Below are 19,586 nucleotides of genomic sequence, written 5' to 3' on the forward strand. Positions count from 1 at the left end.
TAAAAGTTAATCAGGTCTATAAACAAGGTTGCCAAACTGTTGGAATTATATTAGGATTTTTTCACTTATCAGGAAAAAGACAAACATACATACAAAAATTCATGCAAAATGAACATGTTAAGATGACAGGATCTTTGAAGTAAGAAACCAGCTAAAGTATGTTTAAGATAGTCACATCATGCAGGCACCTCACAAATAATTAAGTTATGAATCCAATAAATGTGACTGAAAAATGGAACAGGAAATTTAAACATTTAAAACCTTAAGCTTATTAGAGTATGCTACTGAAAGACTTTTGAAGAGCTGTGCATTAAAAAAATGTTTTTATTTACTTATTTTTGACTGCACTGGGTCATTGCTGCTCCACATGGGCTTTCTCTGTTGCAGAGAGTGAGGGGCCACTCTCTAGTTGCGGTGCCTGGGCTTCTCATTGCAGTGGCTTTTCTTGCTGCAGAGCAAGGGCTCCAGGAGCACAGGCTCAGTAGTTGCAGTGCATGGACTTAGTTGCCCTGAGGCATGTGGGATCTTCCCATCCAACAGGTGTCCCCTGCATTGCAAGGCGGATTCTTAACCACTGGACCACCAGGGAAGCCTGAGGTGCGAATTTTTAATTGAAAATCATGTGACAACACCTATCAACAATGGTTTTCTCTCTCTTTTTTTTTTGGCTGTGCAACTTCTGAGATCCTAGTTCTCTGTCCAAGAATACCACCTGGGTCCTTGTAGTGAAGGCAGAGTCCTAACCACTGGTGCGCCCTTTTCTCTGGACTCTGCTGCTGCTACTGCTGCTAAGTCGCTTCAGTCGTGTCCGACTCTGTGCAATCCTGTAGACGGCAGCCCACCAGGCTCCCCCGTCCCTGGGATTCTCCAGGCAATCCCTGGGATTCTCCAGGCAAGAGTGGAGTGGGTTGCCATTTCCTTCTCCAACGCATAAAAGTGAAAAGTGAAAGGGAAGTTGCTCAGTCGTGCCTGACTCTTAGCGACCCCATGGACTGCAGCCCACCAGGCTCCTCCATCCATGGGATTTTCCAGACAAGAGTACTGGAGTGGGGTGCCATTGCCTTCTCTAGGTAAGAGTAATAGAAAAGCCATTGGATTCCACCATAGAGATTCTGATCACCACTAATCAAGTGGAAAATAACAAGAGTATTTTATTTAAATTTCTACATCTGAGAAACTACTTGAATCCTAAACTAAATGTATCACTGCAAGCATTCCTTTCCATAGATATCTTATGTTCCTTTCTTAGTAGTGAAGGCAGGCACTGGCCACTTATGAAAACAGCTGAGAATGAAGTAAATCAGAACCCTCATTAGAAATAAATATGTCTCTAATAAAGATCTTCTACATGGTTGTGTATATAAAACCCAACCATGGGAGTAAGTCAGTCAACACTAAGATTTCAGGTCTCCTTAAAGGGCAAATCATATAAATGTTAAGTTCCCAAAGATAAAAAAACCTCCTGTGCAATGTGCCATAACTAGGTTATTATTTCCATTTCTTCTCCAGAAATTTTATCTAAAATATAAACATTAGCAGAATAAATAGCAGGCACTTAAGTTTCAGAGAGGAAAGCAATGCAAAATCTTTGAAATCTTTATATTTTTTCTTCTAAACTCTTCTCACGTCTTAATTTTCCAATGACTTCAAATGTGAGAGTCCTCCCAAGACCTTATCGTACTCCGCCCTCTCATCTCTTCCTTTCCTTTGTCATTCTCTCCTTTGAGGGTCTCATTTACATGGCAGCTTTAATCACCACCTCTAGGAAACTGATTTCCATATGTCCAGTTCTTACTCCTTTGCCCAGGGAGACTACTATAGTTCAAATCACCTCCTGAGCATTTCCCTTTGCATTTAAAACTTTAAAAATCTAAAACCCAAACTCACACTCCCCACTCTCCAACTCAAAGATACTTTCTTCTGCAGAATGTAGTTCTCAAAATGGTACCATCTTCTTCCCAATCCTTGGGCTTGAAATTTTTGACTTTGTCTTTAATCTTCATTTTTGTTCACTCGTTACATCTTATCACCAATACCAGATTTTGTTGATTTCACTTCTTGAAAAGTTTTCATTTTTCCTTTTCTATTTCTATTACCTTTATCATTTCATCCTTGAACTAATTTCTAAGATGCCTTCTGACATCTCCAGGCTTCCCTTGCGGCTCAGCTGGTAAAGAATCCCCCTGCAATGTGGGAGACCTGGGTTCGATCCCTGGGTTGGGAAGATCCCCTGGAAAACGGAAAGGCTACCCACTCCAGTATTCTGGCCTGGAGAATTCCATGGACTGTATAGTCCATGGGGTCGCAAAAAGTTGGACAAGGAGCCACTTTCACTTTCTGACATCTCCAGTCTTTGTCCATCACAATCCGTTTTATGTAAAAAGTCTACCAGGTCAGTCTTTCACCACTCGCCCATTTCACTTTCCTTACTCAAAACTCAATTAAACCAATGACTCTGAACTGACACTAGGGTGAAAATTCAAATTCTAACTATTATTGTTGTCTAAAATCCTCCTGAACATTTCCAGACTTATCTTCCACGGTATCTCTAAGAAGCCCCTGCTTTTGGCCCGCTGAGTTTACTGTCCCTTAAACACACCATATTATCGATTCTCCCTGCCCAAACATCTGCACGCTCTCTTTTTTTCTGACATAAACCCTGCTTCTTTCAAAAAGTCTTACAAGATCATTGTAGACCAGAGCTTATTACTGAGGGCACTACTGACATTTTGGGCTGGATAATTCTTTTGCTGAACAGCTGTCTGTGTACTGTAGGGTGTTTAGAAGCATCCACAGCCTCTACCCAGCAGAAACCAGCAGCACTCCCAGGTGTGACAAACAAAAACATCTCCAATTATTGCCAAATGTCTTTGAATGTCTTTGAGTGGGGTGGGTTGGTGGGGGATGACCATACCTTGTTGAGAACAGGGCAGTCCCTCTCAACAAAAGTTATTGGGCCCAAAATGCTAAGAGTACCAAGACTGAGAAACCCAGTCCTAGTGTTTTTCAAACTGCAGCTTGTCGTTCACTGGGGAATTGTGATAGCTATTTAGTGGGTTGCAAACAGCATTTTAAAAAAAGAGAAACAATTGAAAATTTCAGATTATATGGAAAATAGTAAGGGCAAGTCATGCATGAAAACTTTGGATTTCATTTTATATAAGTATATAAATATTTTGAATTATGACAGAAAGTGTATTTCTTACTATCAATCTTTGTCATAAAAGTCTGAAACCACTGCATTCGTCTCCTCTCAGACCCCTCTAAGTTTGCATCACTCAATTAAGTAACTGTATATTTATGTTTTACTCACTAAACCTGTAAGTATCTTGATGACAGGTACTGCCTTTGGAATCCTCCACAATAGCATCTTACAAAGAGTCTTCCTCATATAGACACAACTTTTTACTTTAATTCAGCAAGTTAGAAGATTCCCAGCTAAGTTTTGAGTCTATACTTGCCTGCAAAGAGATCCTGTGGCTCTTGATCTTGTTCCTCATGAATCCCATTTTCTTTGGAGCCACTGTTGATGGGAAGAAGGGAAGCAATTCTCTTTGGAGACTGGGGCTTACTCTGAAAACAAAGAAATACTTTGAATAAAACAGTACCATTAAAAACAAACCTAGAGGACCTCCCTGGTGGTCCACTGGTTGAGACTTCGTGCTTCTACTGCAGGGGACATGGGTTCGACCCCTGACTAGTGAACTAAAATCCTGCAAGCTCTTCACCATGGGCAAAAAACCCCCAAAAATCCCCCAAACAAACAAACCTAGAAAGTGACTTTTGATGTATCCCTCAGTGGTTCCGCCAGGTTTTTAGGGGAAGACAGGATCACTAGTCAGCTAGTTCAATAAGCAACAGATGGTTACTAGTAATGTAACTGGCCTGAGTGATCACAGCTAAAATAAACTCATACATTTTAGTATTAATTTCTAACACTATAACCCTGCTGAACTGCCTTACCCCAAGGCACATGATGCCAATGTGGGTATGTGTATACATAGATTATTTTCAGAAGAACCTTAGTTGATGACCTTTACTCTTTCAAATGCTGATGGGGCACATTCTAGTGTCCAGCATATCACACTAAGGTCCAGAATTCAAGCTCTGATCCTGACTTACTTTGTGGCCTTAGCTAAACCATTCACTGATGCTCAATTGTATGGACATTACCAACCCTCCTCACAGGCAAAAGAAGGTGTAACATTTTACGTCTAATGTTATTTGTAAATATAACTCATCTTTTCACCCTTAACTTACAGAGAAACAATTTTCAACCAGACTCGTGTTAGGCTAGCAGAGGAAAAACCAGCCATGCTTAGCCAATGGGCATATGGTGAAAATACAGTCAGTCCATGGCTTTTATCAAAAGCTCAGTGAGCAGCTACAAACAAGGGTGGGGTGAGGCCCCAGACCGGTACCAGAGTGAACAAAGCTGGATTGTGTAGAAAATGAACAAAAAGCTGGGAATCTGGCTTCAAAAGCCATGGTGTCATACTAGAAAGTTTTGAAGTCAGACCCCAAGGCCAAATCAGTTAAAAGACCTGACTCAAGGGATCTTTTATGAAATACTTCCTTAACAAATCTGAGGGTGTTTGTTCCTTGGAAACAGGCCCTTTCTGACCAGATGAAGTGAAATGACAGACTTACTGGGTGCTCTGAATTTGCCATGCCAACAGCTCTATCCCAGTATCAGTGCCACCCTCAGGGGAAGAAACTGTAACCAATACATAGACTGATACTAGCAAACAAGGTTTCTACTGAAATTGTTTACGGTAATAAAATTTAATGAGCTTTTAGTTGTATATGCTTAAATGTTACCAATGTTGTTAGAGACACTGATTCTGTCTTCTAGCTGCTTCCACAATCTTAAAAAGACAACCAAAAAAATCACTGCAGAGAGACAGACAACAACCAAAACCAAACCCCACACTTCCTTTCTGCCTCTTATGTTGCCAACCGCTTTCTTACATACACATTTCCGTCCGATACACGCTCTGGTAAAGGGAATCTCATGAAAACCCATCTGACTTCTCTTAATTCAGTTCCCACTAATACCAGTTGCCTTGAGATGGAGATCTAGAAGAGATGAAACCTCAAGATACATTAAGAATATATGTACGTCAATATAATTTACTAGTAGCTCACCAGAGAGACTAAAGCAAGAGGAAAAGCACTGGTTAGACTTTACCCCTTTTAAACAACACCTAGAAGAACCCATTCTTGTGACATGGAGACGAATAAAATCAGCTTTACATTTCTGATTTACCATCTAAACTTGGAAGTTTAAAGATTAAGAACATTTTCTGGAGCAATGGTAGAACAGCTGTCTGGGAGAAAATATTTGCAAATGATTAGACCAACAAGGGCATAATTTCTAAAATATATAAATAGCTCATACAACTCAATAACAACAACAAAAAACAAGCAACCCAGGACTTCCCTGGTGGTCCAGTGGTTAAGAGTCCGCCTTCCAGGGCAGGGGATGTGGGTTCGATCCCTGGCTGGGGAACCAAGATCCCACATGCAGCAGGGCAACTGAGTCAGCCTGCCACAACTAGAGAGAAACCTGATCACTGCAGCTAAGACTTGATGTAGCCAAAAATTTTTAAAAAAAAAAAATTTTTTTTAAAAGAAACTCAAAGAATGGGTAGAAGATCTAAAAAGACATGCAGATTGCCAACAAGCACACGAAAAGGTGCTCAACATCACTAATTGTTAGAAAAATGTGAATCAAAACTATGAGATATTGCCTCACACTGGTCACAATGGCCATTATGAAAAAGTCTACAAAGAACAAATCTGGAGTGGGTGTAGAGAAAACAGAACCCTCCTACATTGTTGGTGGGAATGTAAATCGATGCAGCAACTATGGAGAACAGTAAACAGATTGCTAGAAAAACTAAAAATAGATTTGCCATACAGTCCAGCAATCCCACTCCTGGGCATAAACCCAAAGAAAACTCTAATTTGAAAATATACCCTCCCCCCAATGTTCATAGCAGCACTATATACAATAGCCAAGACATGGAAGAAACCTAAATGTCCATCAACAAGTAAATGGGTAGACAAGATGTGGTAAATATATACAATGCATACTTGACCATATTGGATGGACTTACAGATCTTCATACTAAGTGAGGTAAGACAGATAAAGACAAACATAATATCACTTATATGTGGAATCTAAAAATATGATACATTTGAACTTATTTACAAAACAGAAACAGATTCACAGACTCATTTTGTGGGGCAAAGGCACACTGATTACAGAGTGGCAAAATCAATACTAAAAATAAGGCTTGCTTTATAATCCATATTTTAAAAATCTCTTAATAGTCAATAAGTCACAAAACTCTGTTTGAAGGGGGTTAAATTTCTAGGCAAGAGATAAGACTATTTTCTGTGATGAATATAGTTTGCTTATGATGTAGTTAATAAAGCCAAAGAATGGACCTGCCTACTTCCCCTGCCCACTCCCCTTTTTCTTAATAAAGGAAGCCTTCTTTCTTTTAGTGACAGAATCTTAGTTTAGAATATTCAATGGTTGCTGACTCTCTTTGGCTGTTAACTCCGACAGGTGGTTCTATTGATAAGTCTATTTAAAAAAGTTCAAGTGCTTCTGTTTATAATTACAAGACAGCCTAATCCTAATTCTCAGAGAGGCCCGAGAAACATCTGCCAGCAAGATAGCACTTCTGTTAAGAGCAAACAGGTATTCCTTGCCAATTACCAGCTTCAAACCATGAGGCTCAGGCTACTAATACAATTTGTTAGTTCAGGGAAGGACAGATGTGGGCTTCCTGTCCCTCAGAGCTGACACAGTCATTCAGTCCTGCCAAGTACTGCTGTGATTCCAGGTCTCTTCTGTACAGGTTAACTAGTTGTAATTCTTCCTCATGTTGCTCAACTGCTCTTTGCTCCAGGAAGAACTGCTGCTTTACATTCCAGGGACTGCAGAAGGATCATATAGCTGAAATTCTCAATAGCATTTAGAGGATGAATCCATATAATAAAATTCTGGTAACAACATTTCTGGAGAACAAGGGTATATATTCACTTTCCAACGGAAAAATTAGGATAATCTAGTTAAGGCAAAATGGAGCTACAGAATGGTGTGACAAGGACAGCTAGGAATAAGTCAACCTCAGAAACTACGGCAGCCATGAAGTCTTTAAAAATTACCCTGGAATCATGAGATACTGTTCCTTTTGCCACATGTACTTCTGGGGAGAAATGAGCTAAGTGGAGGCAGTATATTAGTTTTCTATCATGGCTGTGACAAGTTACTGCACATTGAACAGATAAAACAATGCAAATTTATTCTAGTCTGTGGAAGTCAATCGTAGAAGGCAATGGCACCCCACTCCAGTACTCTTGCCTGGAAAATCCCACGGATGGAGGAGCCTGGTGGGCTGCAGTCCATGGGGTCGCTACGAGTCAGACACGACTGAGCGACTTCCCTTTCACTTTTCACTTGCCTGCATTGGAGAAGGAAATGGCAACCCACTCCAGTGTTCTTGCCTGGAGAATCCCAGGGACGGGGGAGCCTGGTGGGCTGCCGTCTGTGGGGTCGCACAGAGTCGGACATGACTGAAGCGACTTAGCAGCAGCAGCAGCAGCAGCATCAGTGGAAGTCAATACAGGTCTCACTGGGCTAAAATCAAGGTATCATTAGGTCTGCATTCCTTTCTGGAGGTTTGAGGGGAGAATATGTCTCCTCGCTCTTTCCAGCTTCTAGAAGCTGCCTATATTCCTGGGTTGATGGCTGCTCCCTCCATTTCCAAAGGCAAAAATGCTACAGTTCTCTGTGCCTTTCGCCTGAAGGCAGTCGCTCTCTGTCTCTGCCATTTTTAAAGAATCCTTATTGTTGCACTGGGTTTACTCAGATAATCTGAGATAATTTCCCTTAATGTCAGCCAGGGCTTCCTGGGTTGGGAAGATCCCCTGGAGAGCATGGCAATCCACTCCAGTATTCTTGCCTGGAGAATGCCACGGACACAGAAACCTGGCAAGCTATAGTCCACAGAGTCCCAAAGAGTCAGACATGACTGAAGTGACCAAGCACAAGATCAGCTTACTAGCAACCCTAATTACTTGGTAATATAAAATATTCACAGGTTCTGAGACTAGGAGTAGGCATGTTGGGGAGGAGGCAGTCATGATTCCTACCACAAGTAGCAACTCCTTTCCACACCACATTTCAAAAATGGCACAGATACACTAAAAGTGCCTATGCTTAGGAGAATGGACATTTAGTGTCCACTGGATTTGATGCATCTTATTTTACAAACTGGGTGAATATCCAACTAACCCAAATGATTTCACAGTATTACCCCCACCTCATAATTTAAGGAATTAAAGTAGGGAATCTTATCTGGGGTCCCTGAGTCACACAATTCAGGAGGGGGTCTATGAATTAAAATGAGAATAAAATTACAATTTATTTTTCCTTAACCTCTAACTGAAATTCAGCATTTTCTTTAATTATAAAGATAGGCAACAAATTATGAGTAATAGCAGTACCTGAGCATAACTAACAGAAATTAGGTATTTTTATATGATCTTATAGTTACAGACCTCAAAATTTCATTTAAAAATCATGGTTACTAGACCTATCCCTAGATATTAATGGGGCTTCCCTGGTGGCTCAGATAGTAAAGCATCTACCTGCGATGCGGGAGACCCGGGTTCAATCCCTGGGTGGGGAAGATCCCCTGGAGAAGGAAATGGCAATCCACTCCAGCACTCTTGCCTGGAAAATCCCATGGACGGAAGAGCCTGATAGGCTACAGTCCATGGGGTCGCATAGAGTCGGACACAACTGAGCGACTTCACTTTCACTTTCTAGATATTAATTAAAGCACTTTAAAAAAGCATATGTCACTAATATAAAATTGTTTTAATGTTTGATAATTAGATTTCAGTATAACTGGTTTCCTGTGTAATATTACGTATTTTATATGTTTAAAAACATTATTCTGAGATGGGTCCATAGGCTTCCTTGACTGCTGATGAGTCCATGACATACAAAAGATAAAGAAATTCTGAGTTACTTCCTCTAAGACTAATGAAAATGTAAAAGGGGAACCAGAAGGGTAACTAAGTCTGAGGCTGAGTACTGAGCTAGTTAAGGAAAACTATGAACAAGCGCAGCGGAGACCTCAAAGTGAAAGGTTATCCATGAGATAACAAAATGTAGCTACAGATATTCTACTGAATCCTCTGGTGTAATTTCCATACCAAATTTTTGGTATCTCAAACTAATATTTGGACCCTTCTAAGTTTAGAAGGGTCCAAAATTGGAGAAGGATCAGAGTACTAATGGTACATTAGCTTCTAAACTGAAAAAGCAAAACGAATCCAGTTCAAATCTGCTCTGAAAGCGAAATGAAGCCCCAGATGTCCATTTGACTAAGCAAAAGAATAAGCCAGAAAAAGTTGAGCAACAGGCTTTTCCCAGAAATGAGATACTTATGGCTACTTGCTCTAGTAACTATAAACAACTCATGATTTACTTATGCCAGCAATTACTAAAGAGGGCTAAGAAGCTTTGACGATCAAAGGAGAGAAATTAGAGCGCTCTTTTTCCTCTCTCCCCTGCCAACCAAACAGCAAGAGGCCAAGACACTAGAACTACCTTGATATCTGAATAAGCAAAGGGGAAGCAACTCCCTACAGAAACTAGAAATCAGATTGCAACCTTGTTGCTTCTTGCTTAAGCCGCAAACTCTAATTTTAAATAAATTTTAAGTTGGGTTCTTACTCAGTTCAGTCGATCAGCCCTGTCCAACTCTTTGCAACCCCATGAACTGCAGCACGCCAGGCTTCCCTGTCCATCACCAACTCCCAGAGCTTGCTCAGACTCCTGTTCATGGAGTTGGTGATGTCATCCAACCATCTCACCCTCTGCCATCCTGGGTTCTTATCATTTTCAAAAGTCTTCTCTCATGCTCTTTCCTCCAAAAGTGCTTTATAACTACTTTTGTTAGCTTCTCCTCCATAATCTTGAAAGCTACCTGCTAGTACTAGTCTATGATCGAAACCAATGAGTCTATGTACTTCAGAAAAATCTAAACTTATTAGAAGTTTACAATTTGAGCTGAGCATTAAAATGAATCTTCAGCCATAATACCAGTTACTGATCTTCCAAGAGCATCTGTATCAGACCTGTGTGGAAAATGTGTCATTTCGACTTCTGATCTTTTGATCAGATCTGACCACCTGATGTGATGTCAGTTCCAAAAATAAGTGTTTGAGACAACATGCTTATAGAAAATACCACACACTAGATGGACACTTACCCATGACTGCTTACTAATATTAGTCATAAATGACTATACCATTAGCTAAAGCAACAAAGCAATAAATCTGTTTTAAAATATACTATTGTATAGATTAATTTTCAGAAGTCTGATTAGGAACAGAGAAGAGACAGCATCAAGAAACTTACTCAGGACATGTTACACCTTTGGGAATAGCCATCATATATTTTGCGAACAAAGAATTAAAATATTGCCAGCCATACTATCAATTTCCTTAGGGCTTTTAATGAATTTACCAAAGTACATCCAGATCTAAGAAAGTTATCCTGTAAATACTCTAAAGGAAATAATCTGGTTTTAAAAAAGAGCTAAGATTGTAAAATGGTGCACTGCCATGGAAAACAGTATGGAGGTTCCTCAAAAGCTTAAAAATAGAACTACTTTATGATCCAACAAACCCACTTCTGAGTACATGTATCTGAAAGAGCTGAAAGCAGGGTCTCAAAGAGATATCTGCATACCCACAGCAGCACTACTCACAAGAGCCAAAAGGTAGAAGCAACCCACATGTCACTGGGGGATGTTTGGATAAACAAAAATGTGGTAAACACATTTGATGGAATATTATTCAGCCTTAAAAAAGGAAGGAAATTACGATACATGTTACAATATGGATGAATCCTGAGGATACTGTGCTAAGTGAAATAAACCAGTCACAAAAAGACAAATACTGCATGATTCTAATTATATGAGGTTATCTAAATCAGTCAAATTCATAGAAACAGAAAGGAGAATGGGGTTACCAGGGGCTAAGGGGAGAGGGATAAGGGGTGTTGTTACTTAACAGGTACAGAATTTCAGAACTACAGGGGATCTGTTTCACACAAATGTGAGTACACTTAACACTGCTAAAGTATACAATTTAAAATGGTCACAATGATAAATTTTTGTTGTGTTTTATACCACAATTCCCTCCAGGGATACATGTATATTGATCATACAGGTAGGACTGGATTCTAAAAACACCATGTCCTTTTTTGTCTAAATGTTAATATATAACTTTGGTTTATATAATTCTCTGCAGCCCATAAAACACTGTCAATCAGAAGCTAGCTGTTATCCTTGACTTCTGACTACCAATAAAAGCCAAGTGATATTGTTCTTTAGTCTTAAACACCAGTGGGAATATGTAAATAAGTCTTGATTAGCCAAAAGCAATCTTTTTTAAGATATGACTTTTCAAATCCCTTGCTATTTTGTCTTTATCCTGTTTCTTTTTTTTTTTTGGCCATTTCTCTAATTATGAGGGTTTCAATTTAAGAGTAAAAGTGGTGAGGAAAATCTAACTGGTGTAATAAATCATCAAACAAAGAAGTCACCAGATTTGCCAAAATTTGAACGGAGGATATCATTACTCTGTTTTCCTCCATTTTCTTAATATGAGCAAGGCTGTTCATAGTTCTCTTATTCAGAGGGCAAGTCTAATGGTGATCCTGACATATTGCTTAAAAGAGATGGGCATATCAGAACTTCTGGAAGGGCAGATAAAGAACTTATTATCAACAATTTTATCATTCAGGTTTCAGTTTAGTTCAGTCGCTCAGTAGTGTCCAACTCTTTGTGACCCCATGAATCACAGCACGCCAGGCCTCCCTGTCCATCACCAACTCCCGGAGTTCACTCAAACTCATGTCCATCAAGTTGGTGATGCCATCCAGCCATCTTATCCTCTGTCATCCCCTTCTCCTCCTGCCCCCAATCCCTCCCAGCATCAGGGTCTTTTCAAATGAGTCAACTTTTCGCATCAGGTGGCCAAAGTATTTTCCAATGAACACTCAGGACTGATCTCTTTTAGGATGGACTGGTTGGATCTCCTTGCAGTCCAAGGGACTCTCAAGAGTCTTCTCCAACTCCACACTTCAAAAGCATCAATTCTTCGGCCCTCAGCTTTCTTCACAGTCCAACTCTCACATCCATACATGACCACTGGAAAAACCATAGCCTTGACTAGATGGACCTTTGTTGGCAAAGTAATGTCTCTGCTTTTCAATAATGCTATCTAGGTTGGTCATAACTTTCCTTCCAAGGAGTAAGTGTCTTTTAATTTCATGGCTTCAATCACCATCTGCAGTGATTTTGGAGCCCCCCAAAATAAAGTCGGACACTGTTTCCACTGTTTCCCCATCTATTTCCCATGAAGTGATGGGACCAGATGCCGTATGCAAATAAGACCAGTGAGGTCAAATGAGATGTAAAAATATGTATATCATTTAGTCTTTTCAACATAATAATTTTAAGAGTTAGGAGACCCAAAGAGTGGCTCCAATTTAGTCTCTCCTTTTACTAAAGGAAAAATTAACCCTTTTCTAAAACTAAGAAAGTTTTAACTAAATCAATACATATCTAGATTCAGGTCCAAAGACTCAGGTAACATATTTAGAATTTTAGACCATTTAATTCCTAAGACCACAAAGTAAGAGGCATAAAGAAGGTAAGGCCTTAAGTATTCTTAAGAATCAGACCTTCCCCAAGCTGGTTTTCAGGTTTAAGACAATGATTTCAGATTTGTTTTAATAATTCTTTTAACTCCAGTCTGGGGGCTTCCCAGATGGCTCAGTGGGTAAAGAATCTTCCTGCAATGCAGGAGACACAGGAGACTCGAGTTCCATCCCTTGGTTGGAACTATCCCCCGGAGGACGAAATAGATACCCACTCCAGTATTCGCCAAAAAATCCCACGGACAGAGGAGCCTGGCAGGCTACAGTCCAAAGGGTCCCAAAGATGACTGAGTGATTAAGCTTGTACACCTCCCATTCAAATAACTGGTTTGTATATCCTAAAATGCACATCATGGGCAGCTCCTTCAGTTATAAATCAAATCATATTTTTATTACTGAATTAGCAAAGCCTCTTGGGCTCTAAAAGAGAGCAGATGGGATGATTAACAGCAGCAGCTGTTACATCAATGTCCAGGAAATCACATGCATACCATCAATGAGTTTTAAAATTTACATGCCTCAGCTCCTCAGTTCTTCAGTGCTCCTTTCTTTGCCTCCAACATGCAACAAAACACAGTATGAAGATAAATCAGTAAGATGCCACTGAAGTCATTATATGCCTACTTTGAGGGCTTTTAATCAAATCAATCTTACTACTAGTTTGATTGATACTAATCATTTTTAGGATTAACTTTTCTACTCCATTATTAGATTTTTTTTTTTAATGTTTGCAATCCTGATTTTGCAATTTATTTATTTATTTATTTTATTTATTTTTTAAATTTTATTTTATTTTTAAACTTTACAATATTGTATTGGTTTTGCCAAATAAAAATATGGAACGCTTCACGAATTTGCGTGTCATCCATGCGCAGGGGCCATGCTAATCTTCTCTGTATCATTCCAATTTTAGTATATGTGCTGCCGAAGTGAGCACCCATTATTAGATTTTGTGGGTTTTTTAATTCTTCAAGTAATTCCAGTTTACAAAATGCTCAACTGTTCTATGTGTTTTACAGGTATTCTAATTTAATCCTCCCAATAATAGTGGACATAAATACTCTTGACTATTCACGTTTTACACATGAGAAAACTATACAAAGTAAGTATCCTGTGCAAGGTTAAGCCAGCAAGTAACAGAGTCTGGATTTAAATCAGCCTTCAGGCCCACTTTATAACTTTATTTTTCAATGATTTTAAGATACAGAAGCACTGCAATCCATGTCCTCACACTGGCTCACAAGTAAAGCCTTTATTATAATATAATCTGTATTAATGACTATTTAACACCCTAACTGGTGAGGAATCTTGGGGTCTTGGAATCCTGAAGATTAACTTCGGGACAGGCTGCTAAAATAAATTTATAGGTAGCATTTTAGGTCCCTCAGCAACTCAATTTTCCTGGATCAAAATCTAAATAAAAAATAATTTGACCTTCTGTGGTAGAACAAGTTCACTCTGACCCCCTCTTCCTTCCCTTAGATGAAAATTATGCAAAGTATTTTCACTGTGTTAGGAGACAGAAGTAGCAAAAACTCTGGGAAGTAAACTAGTGAGATGAATCAAATCACAATCTCTTGAACTTATTTAGAGCACTTCAGGAAAATAAAACCACATCCTTCCAGGGTCTTTTTTGAAAAATAAATCATCATTTGCCTATGTGACCAATCACTTTCAGGGCCAGAGTATCAATTTTTAGATGTTCAGTTTATCTACCAGCCCAGCAGTTATCAACAATGGCTGATATGAGGGAATTCTTCATGGTTTATAAGAGAATTACTAAAGGAATAGACTAAAGATTTGTTTTAAATGGGATAGAAGACAACTAAATCAGCAGCAGAAGTTATTTCCTGGAATAACAGAGACTTCATTAGATAGTTTGAGTTGTTATATTAGCATCAGCAAATACTTTTTAGATGGGATTATGAACTTAATTCCTAAATCAGTACATGGAAAATTCTATTAATTATCCCAGAAGATACTGTGATGAAACAAACTTTTTCTGACATGAGACAAGCCTCAAATTTCTCAGATGCATGCCTGCATAAAGAATTTAAAGCTGTTTACTCATTCACATACTGTGTAGCTACTATGAAGATAAGCATTATCCAAGATAAAAAAACACATAAATTCACTCCTAGCACTGAAGAAGTTTTCAATTTGCAACTAACTGTACCAAACAATATGAGTCAGTATTCCTTCTAAAACAGACCCAAACACCTCCACCGGTTCCAGAACTGATTACTGTACTGATTTCCGAATTCCACATATAAAGATTAGTTTTTCCCAATACCTAACACCCAGATGTTAGAGAAGGAAATGGCAACCTTCTCCAGTGTTCTTGCCTGGAGAATCCCAAGGATGGGGTAGCCTGGTGGGCTGCTGTCTATGGGGTCGCACAGAGTCGGACACAACTGAAGCGACTTAGCAGCAGCAGCAACATCCAATACTACTATGAAAAACACCATTTCCTCCTTGCATTTACAGATTTGCTCCCAGTGAGGTACTTAAACACACATCCCTTTACAAGAGACAGAGCTTTCTCTATGTAGTGATTTACATGGCAGGACCTTTTTTTCAACCAACATCTGGCAGAATTTTCCTGGAGATCAAAGGAGTCAACCTAATTCTCATAAATATCCAGAATGGGCCTTTAGTAATAACTGGTAACTACTGAGTCAAGGACTGAGCGCAAACACACACATTGAGCTAAAGGGGGCTTCCCTGATGGCTCAGGGGTAAATAATCCACCTGACAATGCAGGAGATGAGGGTTTGATCCCTGGGTCAGGAAGATCCCCTGGAGAAAGAAATAGTAACTCACTCCAATATTCTTGCCTGGGAAATCCCATGGACAGAGGAGCCTGGCTGGATACAGTTCATGGGGTCTCAAAGAGTCAGACACGACTTGGCGACTAAAGAACAACAAACTGAGCTAAGGAAAGGATTTGTGGACAGGTCACTATCCTGGGCAACTCCAGATAACACCATTCATCCATCCTTGGTACAGTAAGGTGAGAGAAAGGAAAGTCAGCACCCCATTCCCTTATTTTGACCTATTAAATCAGCTGGGCAGGATAACCACCAGCAAAACAGCCCCGTGGGTCCGTGGGTCACCACACGGCAGGGCCAAATGCCTGCCTTGGCGGCTCTTAGCTGTCCGGGATCTCTGCTGAGAAGCCACCACACCCCTCACTTCTTACTGTCCGCCCAGGAGTGGGGAAGCCAAGGTCCTCCGTCTCCGTGTTCACCTAGAACCCAAGCCACGACTACTGTCACCAACGCAAGGTCTTGCCAGGCCCGCTCTGCCCAGCCTCCCCGACCCTCGCTTAGCCTCTCTTTCCTTTCGGGGCGCTCCCCCACCTGCCCCGAAGGGTGAGAACTCACGACAGCCGCGGCGCCGGTGAAAATATCCTCTCCCTCGGTGTCGCTGTCCCCGGCTTCGGGTTCTGAGCCCCCCACCGCCCCCTCGGACTCCGGCTCCAGGCCGGGGAAGGGCGGAGGGAGTCTCTCCGAAGCGCTACAGCCACCACCACCCGACGCCATCTTCCTCCACCCGCGGCGGAAGCCGCAACAACAACTTTATAGAGAGATAGGACCGCGAGCACAGCGTTCCAGCGGAGCTAAGGGGGATGGCAGCCACTAGCCCCGAGGGACGCGCGGGGAGGGGGCGCGGGGGCGAGGCCTTCAGACTGGGGGCGGGGCGGTGCTGGCTGGCGGCTCCTGCCCAGCCAATCCGAGCCCTAGATCGCGACGCGGTTATCCTAACCAGGGGGCAGAGGAGCAGGAAAAAAGGACTTAAGAAGGCTGGAATCAAGATTGCCCGGAGAAATATCGATAACCTCAGATATGCAGATGACACCACCCTTTTGGCAGAAAACGCAGAGGAACTAGAGCTTCATGATGAAAGTGAAAGAGGAGAGGGAAAAAGCTGGCTTAAAACTCAGCATTCAAAAAACTAAGATCATAGCATCCAGGTCCCATCACTTCATGGCAAAGAGATGGGAAAACAATGGAAACAGTCAAAGACTATTTTCTTGGGCTCCAAAAATCACTGGAGATGGCGACTGCAGCCATGAGACTAAAAGACGCTTCCTCCTTGGAAGAAAAGCTATGACCACCCTAGACAGCATGATCAACCTAGATAGCGTATAAAAAAGCAGAGACATTACTTTGCCAACAAAGGTCCATCTAGTCAAGGCTATGGTTTTTCCAGTGGTCATGTTTGATGTGAGAGTTAGACTGTGAAGAAAGCTGAGAGCCGAAGAATTGATGCTTTTGAACTGTGGTGTTGGAGAAGACTCTTGAGAGTCCCTTGGACTGCAAGGAGATCCAACCAGTCCATTCTAAAGGAGATCTGTCCTAGGTGTTCTTCGGAAGGACTGATGCTAAAGCTGAAACTCCAATACTTTGGCCACCTGATGCGAAGAGTTGACTCATTTGAAAAGACCCTGATGCTGGGAGGGATTGGGGGCAGGAGGAGAAGGGGATGACAGAGGATGAGATGGCTGGATGGCATCACCAACTCGATGGACATGAGTTTGAGTAAACTCTGGGAGTTGGTGATGAACAAGGAGGCCTGGTGTGCTGTGATTCATGGTGTTGCAAAGAGTCGGACACAACTGAGTGACTGAACTGAACTGAAGGTTTCTTCAGCAGTCATGTATGGATGTGAGAGTTGGACCATAAAGAAAGCTGAGCGCTGAAGAATTGATGCTTTTGAACTGTGGTGCTGGAGAAGACTCTTGAGAGTCCCTGGGACTGCAAGGAGATAAATCAGTCAATCCTAAAACAAATCAGTCTGGACTATTCATTGGAAGGACTGATGCTGAAGCTGAAGCTCCAATACTTTGGCCACCTGATGCGAAGAACTGACTCATTAAAAAAGACCCTGATGCTGGGAAAGACTGAAGGCAGGAGAAAGGGAGGCCAGAGGATGAGATGGTTAGATGGCATCACCGACTGGATGGACATGAATTTGAGCAAGCTCTGGGAGTTGGTGATGGACTGGGAAGCCTGGTGTGCTGCAGTCCATGGGGTCACAAAGAGTCAGACAGGGCTGAGGAACTAAATTGAACTGAGGGAACCCGAGGTTCTACAGTCTCTGCACTCTGGATCGCTTTAACTACTGGGCTTTTTAAGCAGAAGCAGCAGCAAGTCTGAAAACCTCCACATGGCACCAACTCATACCAAGCACAGTGGCTACATAGAGATTCAATATGTATTTTTGATTGCGATCTCTGGACAGATAAACAGTAAAAGTTTCTCTAGTTATTCTTTCGAGAATGTTTAGTTCATTCAAGAAATGGATACTGAAGATCAAAGGAGAATCCCATGGACAGATGATCCCAGCAGGCTACAGTCCATGGGGTTGCAAGAGTAGGACACTTAGGGACTAAACCACCACCCCATTGCGTGCCTGGCACCCTGCTATGCGTTGGAGATACAGAAATAAACACGCTTCTGGTTCACTAGGCACTTGAGGGAGATAGGCATGTAAATGGACAGTGCTATATAATGTGCAGTGAAGTGAGCTCGCTCAGTCGTGTCCGACTCTTTGCGACCCCATGGACTATAGCCCACCAGGCTCCACCATCCATGGGATTCTCCAGGCAAGAATACTGGAGTGGGTTGCCATTTCCTTCTCCAGGGGAACTTCCCGACCCAGGGATTGAATCCAGGTCTCCCGCATTTCGGGCAGGCGCTTTGCCCTCTGAGCCACCGGGGGAGCACAGTAAAAGAGAACAACAATTCTGCTTGAAGTCGAGAGACTTCAAAGAGGAAGTGAGACTTGAGAGTCCTAAATTTGGTCGCAAAGCAGTTAGGATTCTCTCAACTGCTGTGGAGTAAATGGAGTGGAACAGATGATGGGGGACTTATTAAACTCTGAGCAAAAGCTTCCTGGGACCTAAACTATTCACTGGTTGTCTGGTGGGCCTAAAATCTAAAGTAGCTAGACAAGACTTTAAAGATAAATGGGATATGTTACCGTGGGATAATTTAGCAAGATAATCCTTACATTTCCTCTCAATAGAGATGGTACGAAACTTGGCATCAACTTTGACAAAACGTTTAGTTTGTTCTTAAATGCCAATTCCTCACCATCAGAGATCTGCTCACAGACCTGTTTGAGGGTAGGTTCCATGTCCTATCTTTGTACCCTGGGCATCTATAGACCAAGCCTGGCAAATTAAGTATCCAATAAATGTTTGAGATTTGACTGGAGGGATGAATGGATAAAATTAAAATTAACATCACCGACTTTGTTACTGGCAACCGTTACAGCCACCAACACCAGAGGGCTTAAGAGGTTCTTTTTAGGATGGCGATCTCCAATGTCACTATTGTACACATGAGAAAGCTCTCTCGTTCTAAGTTATCTTGAAGGCGATTGGCAGAAATAGCCTGTAATGAGAAGTTATGCTGGCCCTATGAGTTGTGTTTTCCCTATAAGACGGGAAAACTAAAAACTAACTCCTTCTCCGGCCACGCCTAACCATCTTTACTAGGTTCCAAACACATCCCATTTCACCGCAACGGAAACTCACTTCCGGCCTGACTAGGAAGTAAGAAAACTTGGAGTGGAAGAGGCCCCCTCGGAAAAAAAAAATAGTAGGGAGTCTCCGTACAGACGCTCCTCCAATATTAGAAATCAAGATCTTCTTTCCCCTACCTCTTCAGGATTCATCTTTAGCTTATCCAGGCGCTAAGGCAATTAGCGGCGGGTAACACACCGTTACCCCCCACCATCAACCGCGCCCGCGCCCGCGCGCCGCCAGCGTCAGAGACTACAGGTTCCATAATGCAGCTCGCCGTCTTCCAAA

The 19,586-nt window shown here is 41.5% G+C and overlaps 1 protein-coding gene and 1 non-coding gene across 5 annotated transcripts in view; both read right to left on the reverse strand.

Moving 5' to 3' along the window:
• SNX1 (sorting nexin 1) overlaps window positions 1-19,568 on the reverse strand; it is a 36,920-nt gene extending 17,352 nt beyond the window's left edge. The window contains exons 1-2 of one of the 4 annotated variants that reach the window (XR_011568829.1): window positions 16,126-16,372; window positions 3,462-3,573 (exon numbers count right to left, since the gene is read on the reverse strand). Coding sequence is in view for 3 of the 4 variants with exons in the window: in XM_070797418.1 (XP_070653519.1) it covers window positions 3,462-3,573; window positions 16,126-16,308 (295 nt within the window). In the remaining variant the exon portion in view is untranslated. Of the gene's footprint in view, window positions 1-3,461; window positions 3,574-16,125; window positions 16,373-19,435 lie in introns of those variants that run through there. The other 3 variants (XM_070797419.1, XM_070797418.1, XM_019968696.2) reach the window with 3 other exon arrangements.
• LOC139185540 (U6 spliceosomal RNA) lies at window positions 13,594-13,700 on the reverse strand. The gene has a single exon (XR_011569112.1). It is a non-coding gene; the product is annotated as a U6 spliceosomal RNA (small nuclear RNA).
• Window positions 19,569-19,586: the final 18 nt, after the last annotated feature.

Source organism: Bos indicus, chromosome 10, assembly GCF_029378745.1.
Source record: "Bos indicus isolate NIAB-ARS_2022 breed Sahiwal x Tharparkar chromosome 10, NIAB-ARS_B.indTharparkar_mat_pri_1.0, whole genome shotgun sequence".
In the NCBI taxonomy this organism is placed as follows: domain Eukaryota; kingdom Metazoa; phylum Chordata; class Mammalia; order Artiodactyla; family Bovidae; genus Bos; species Bos indicus.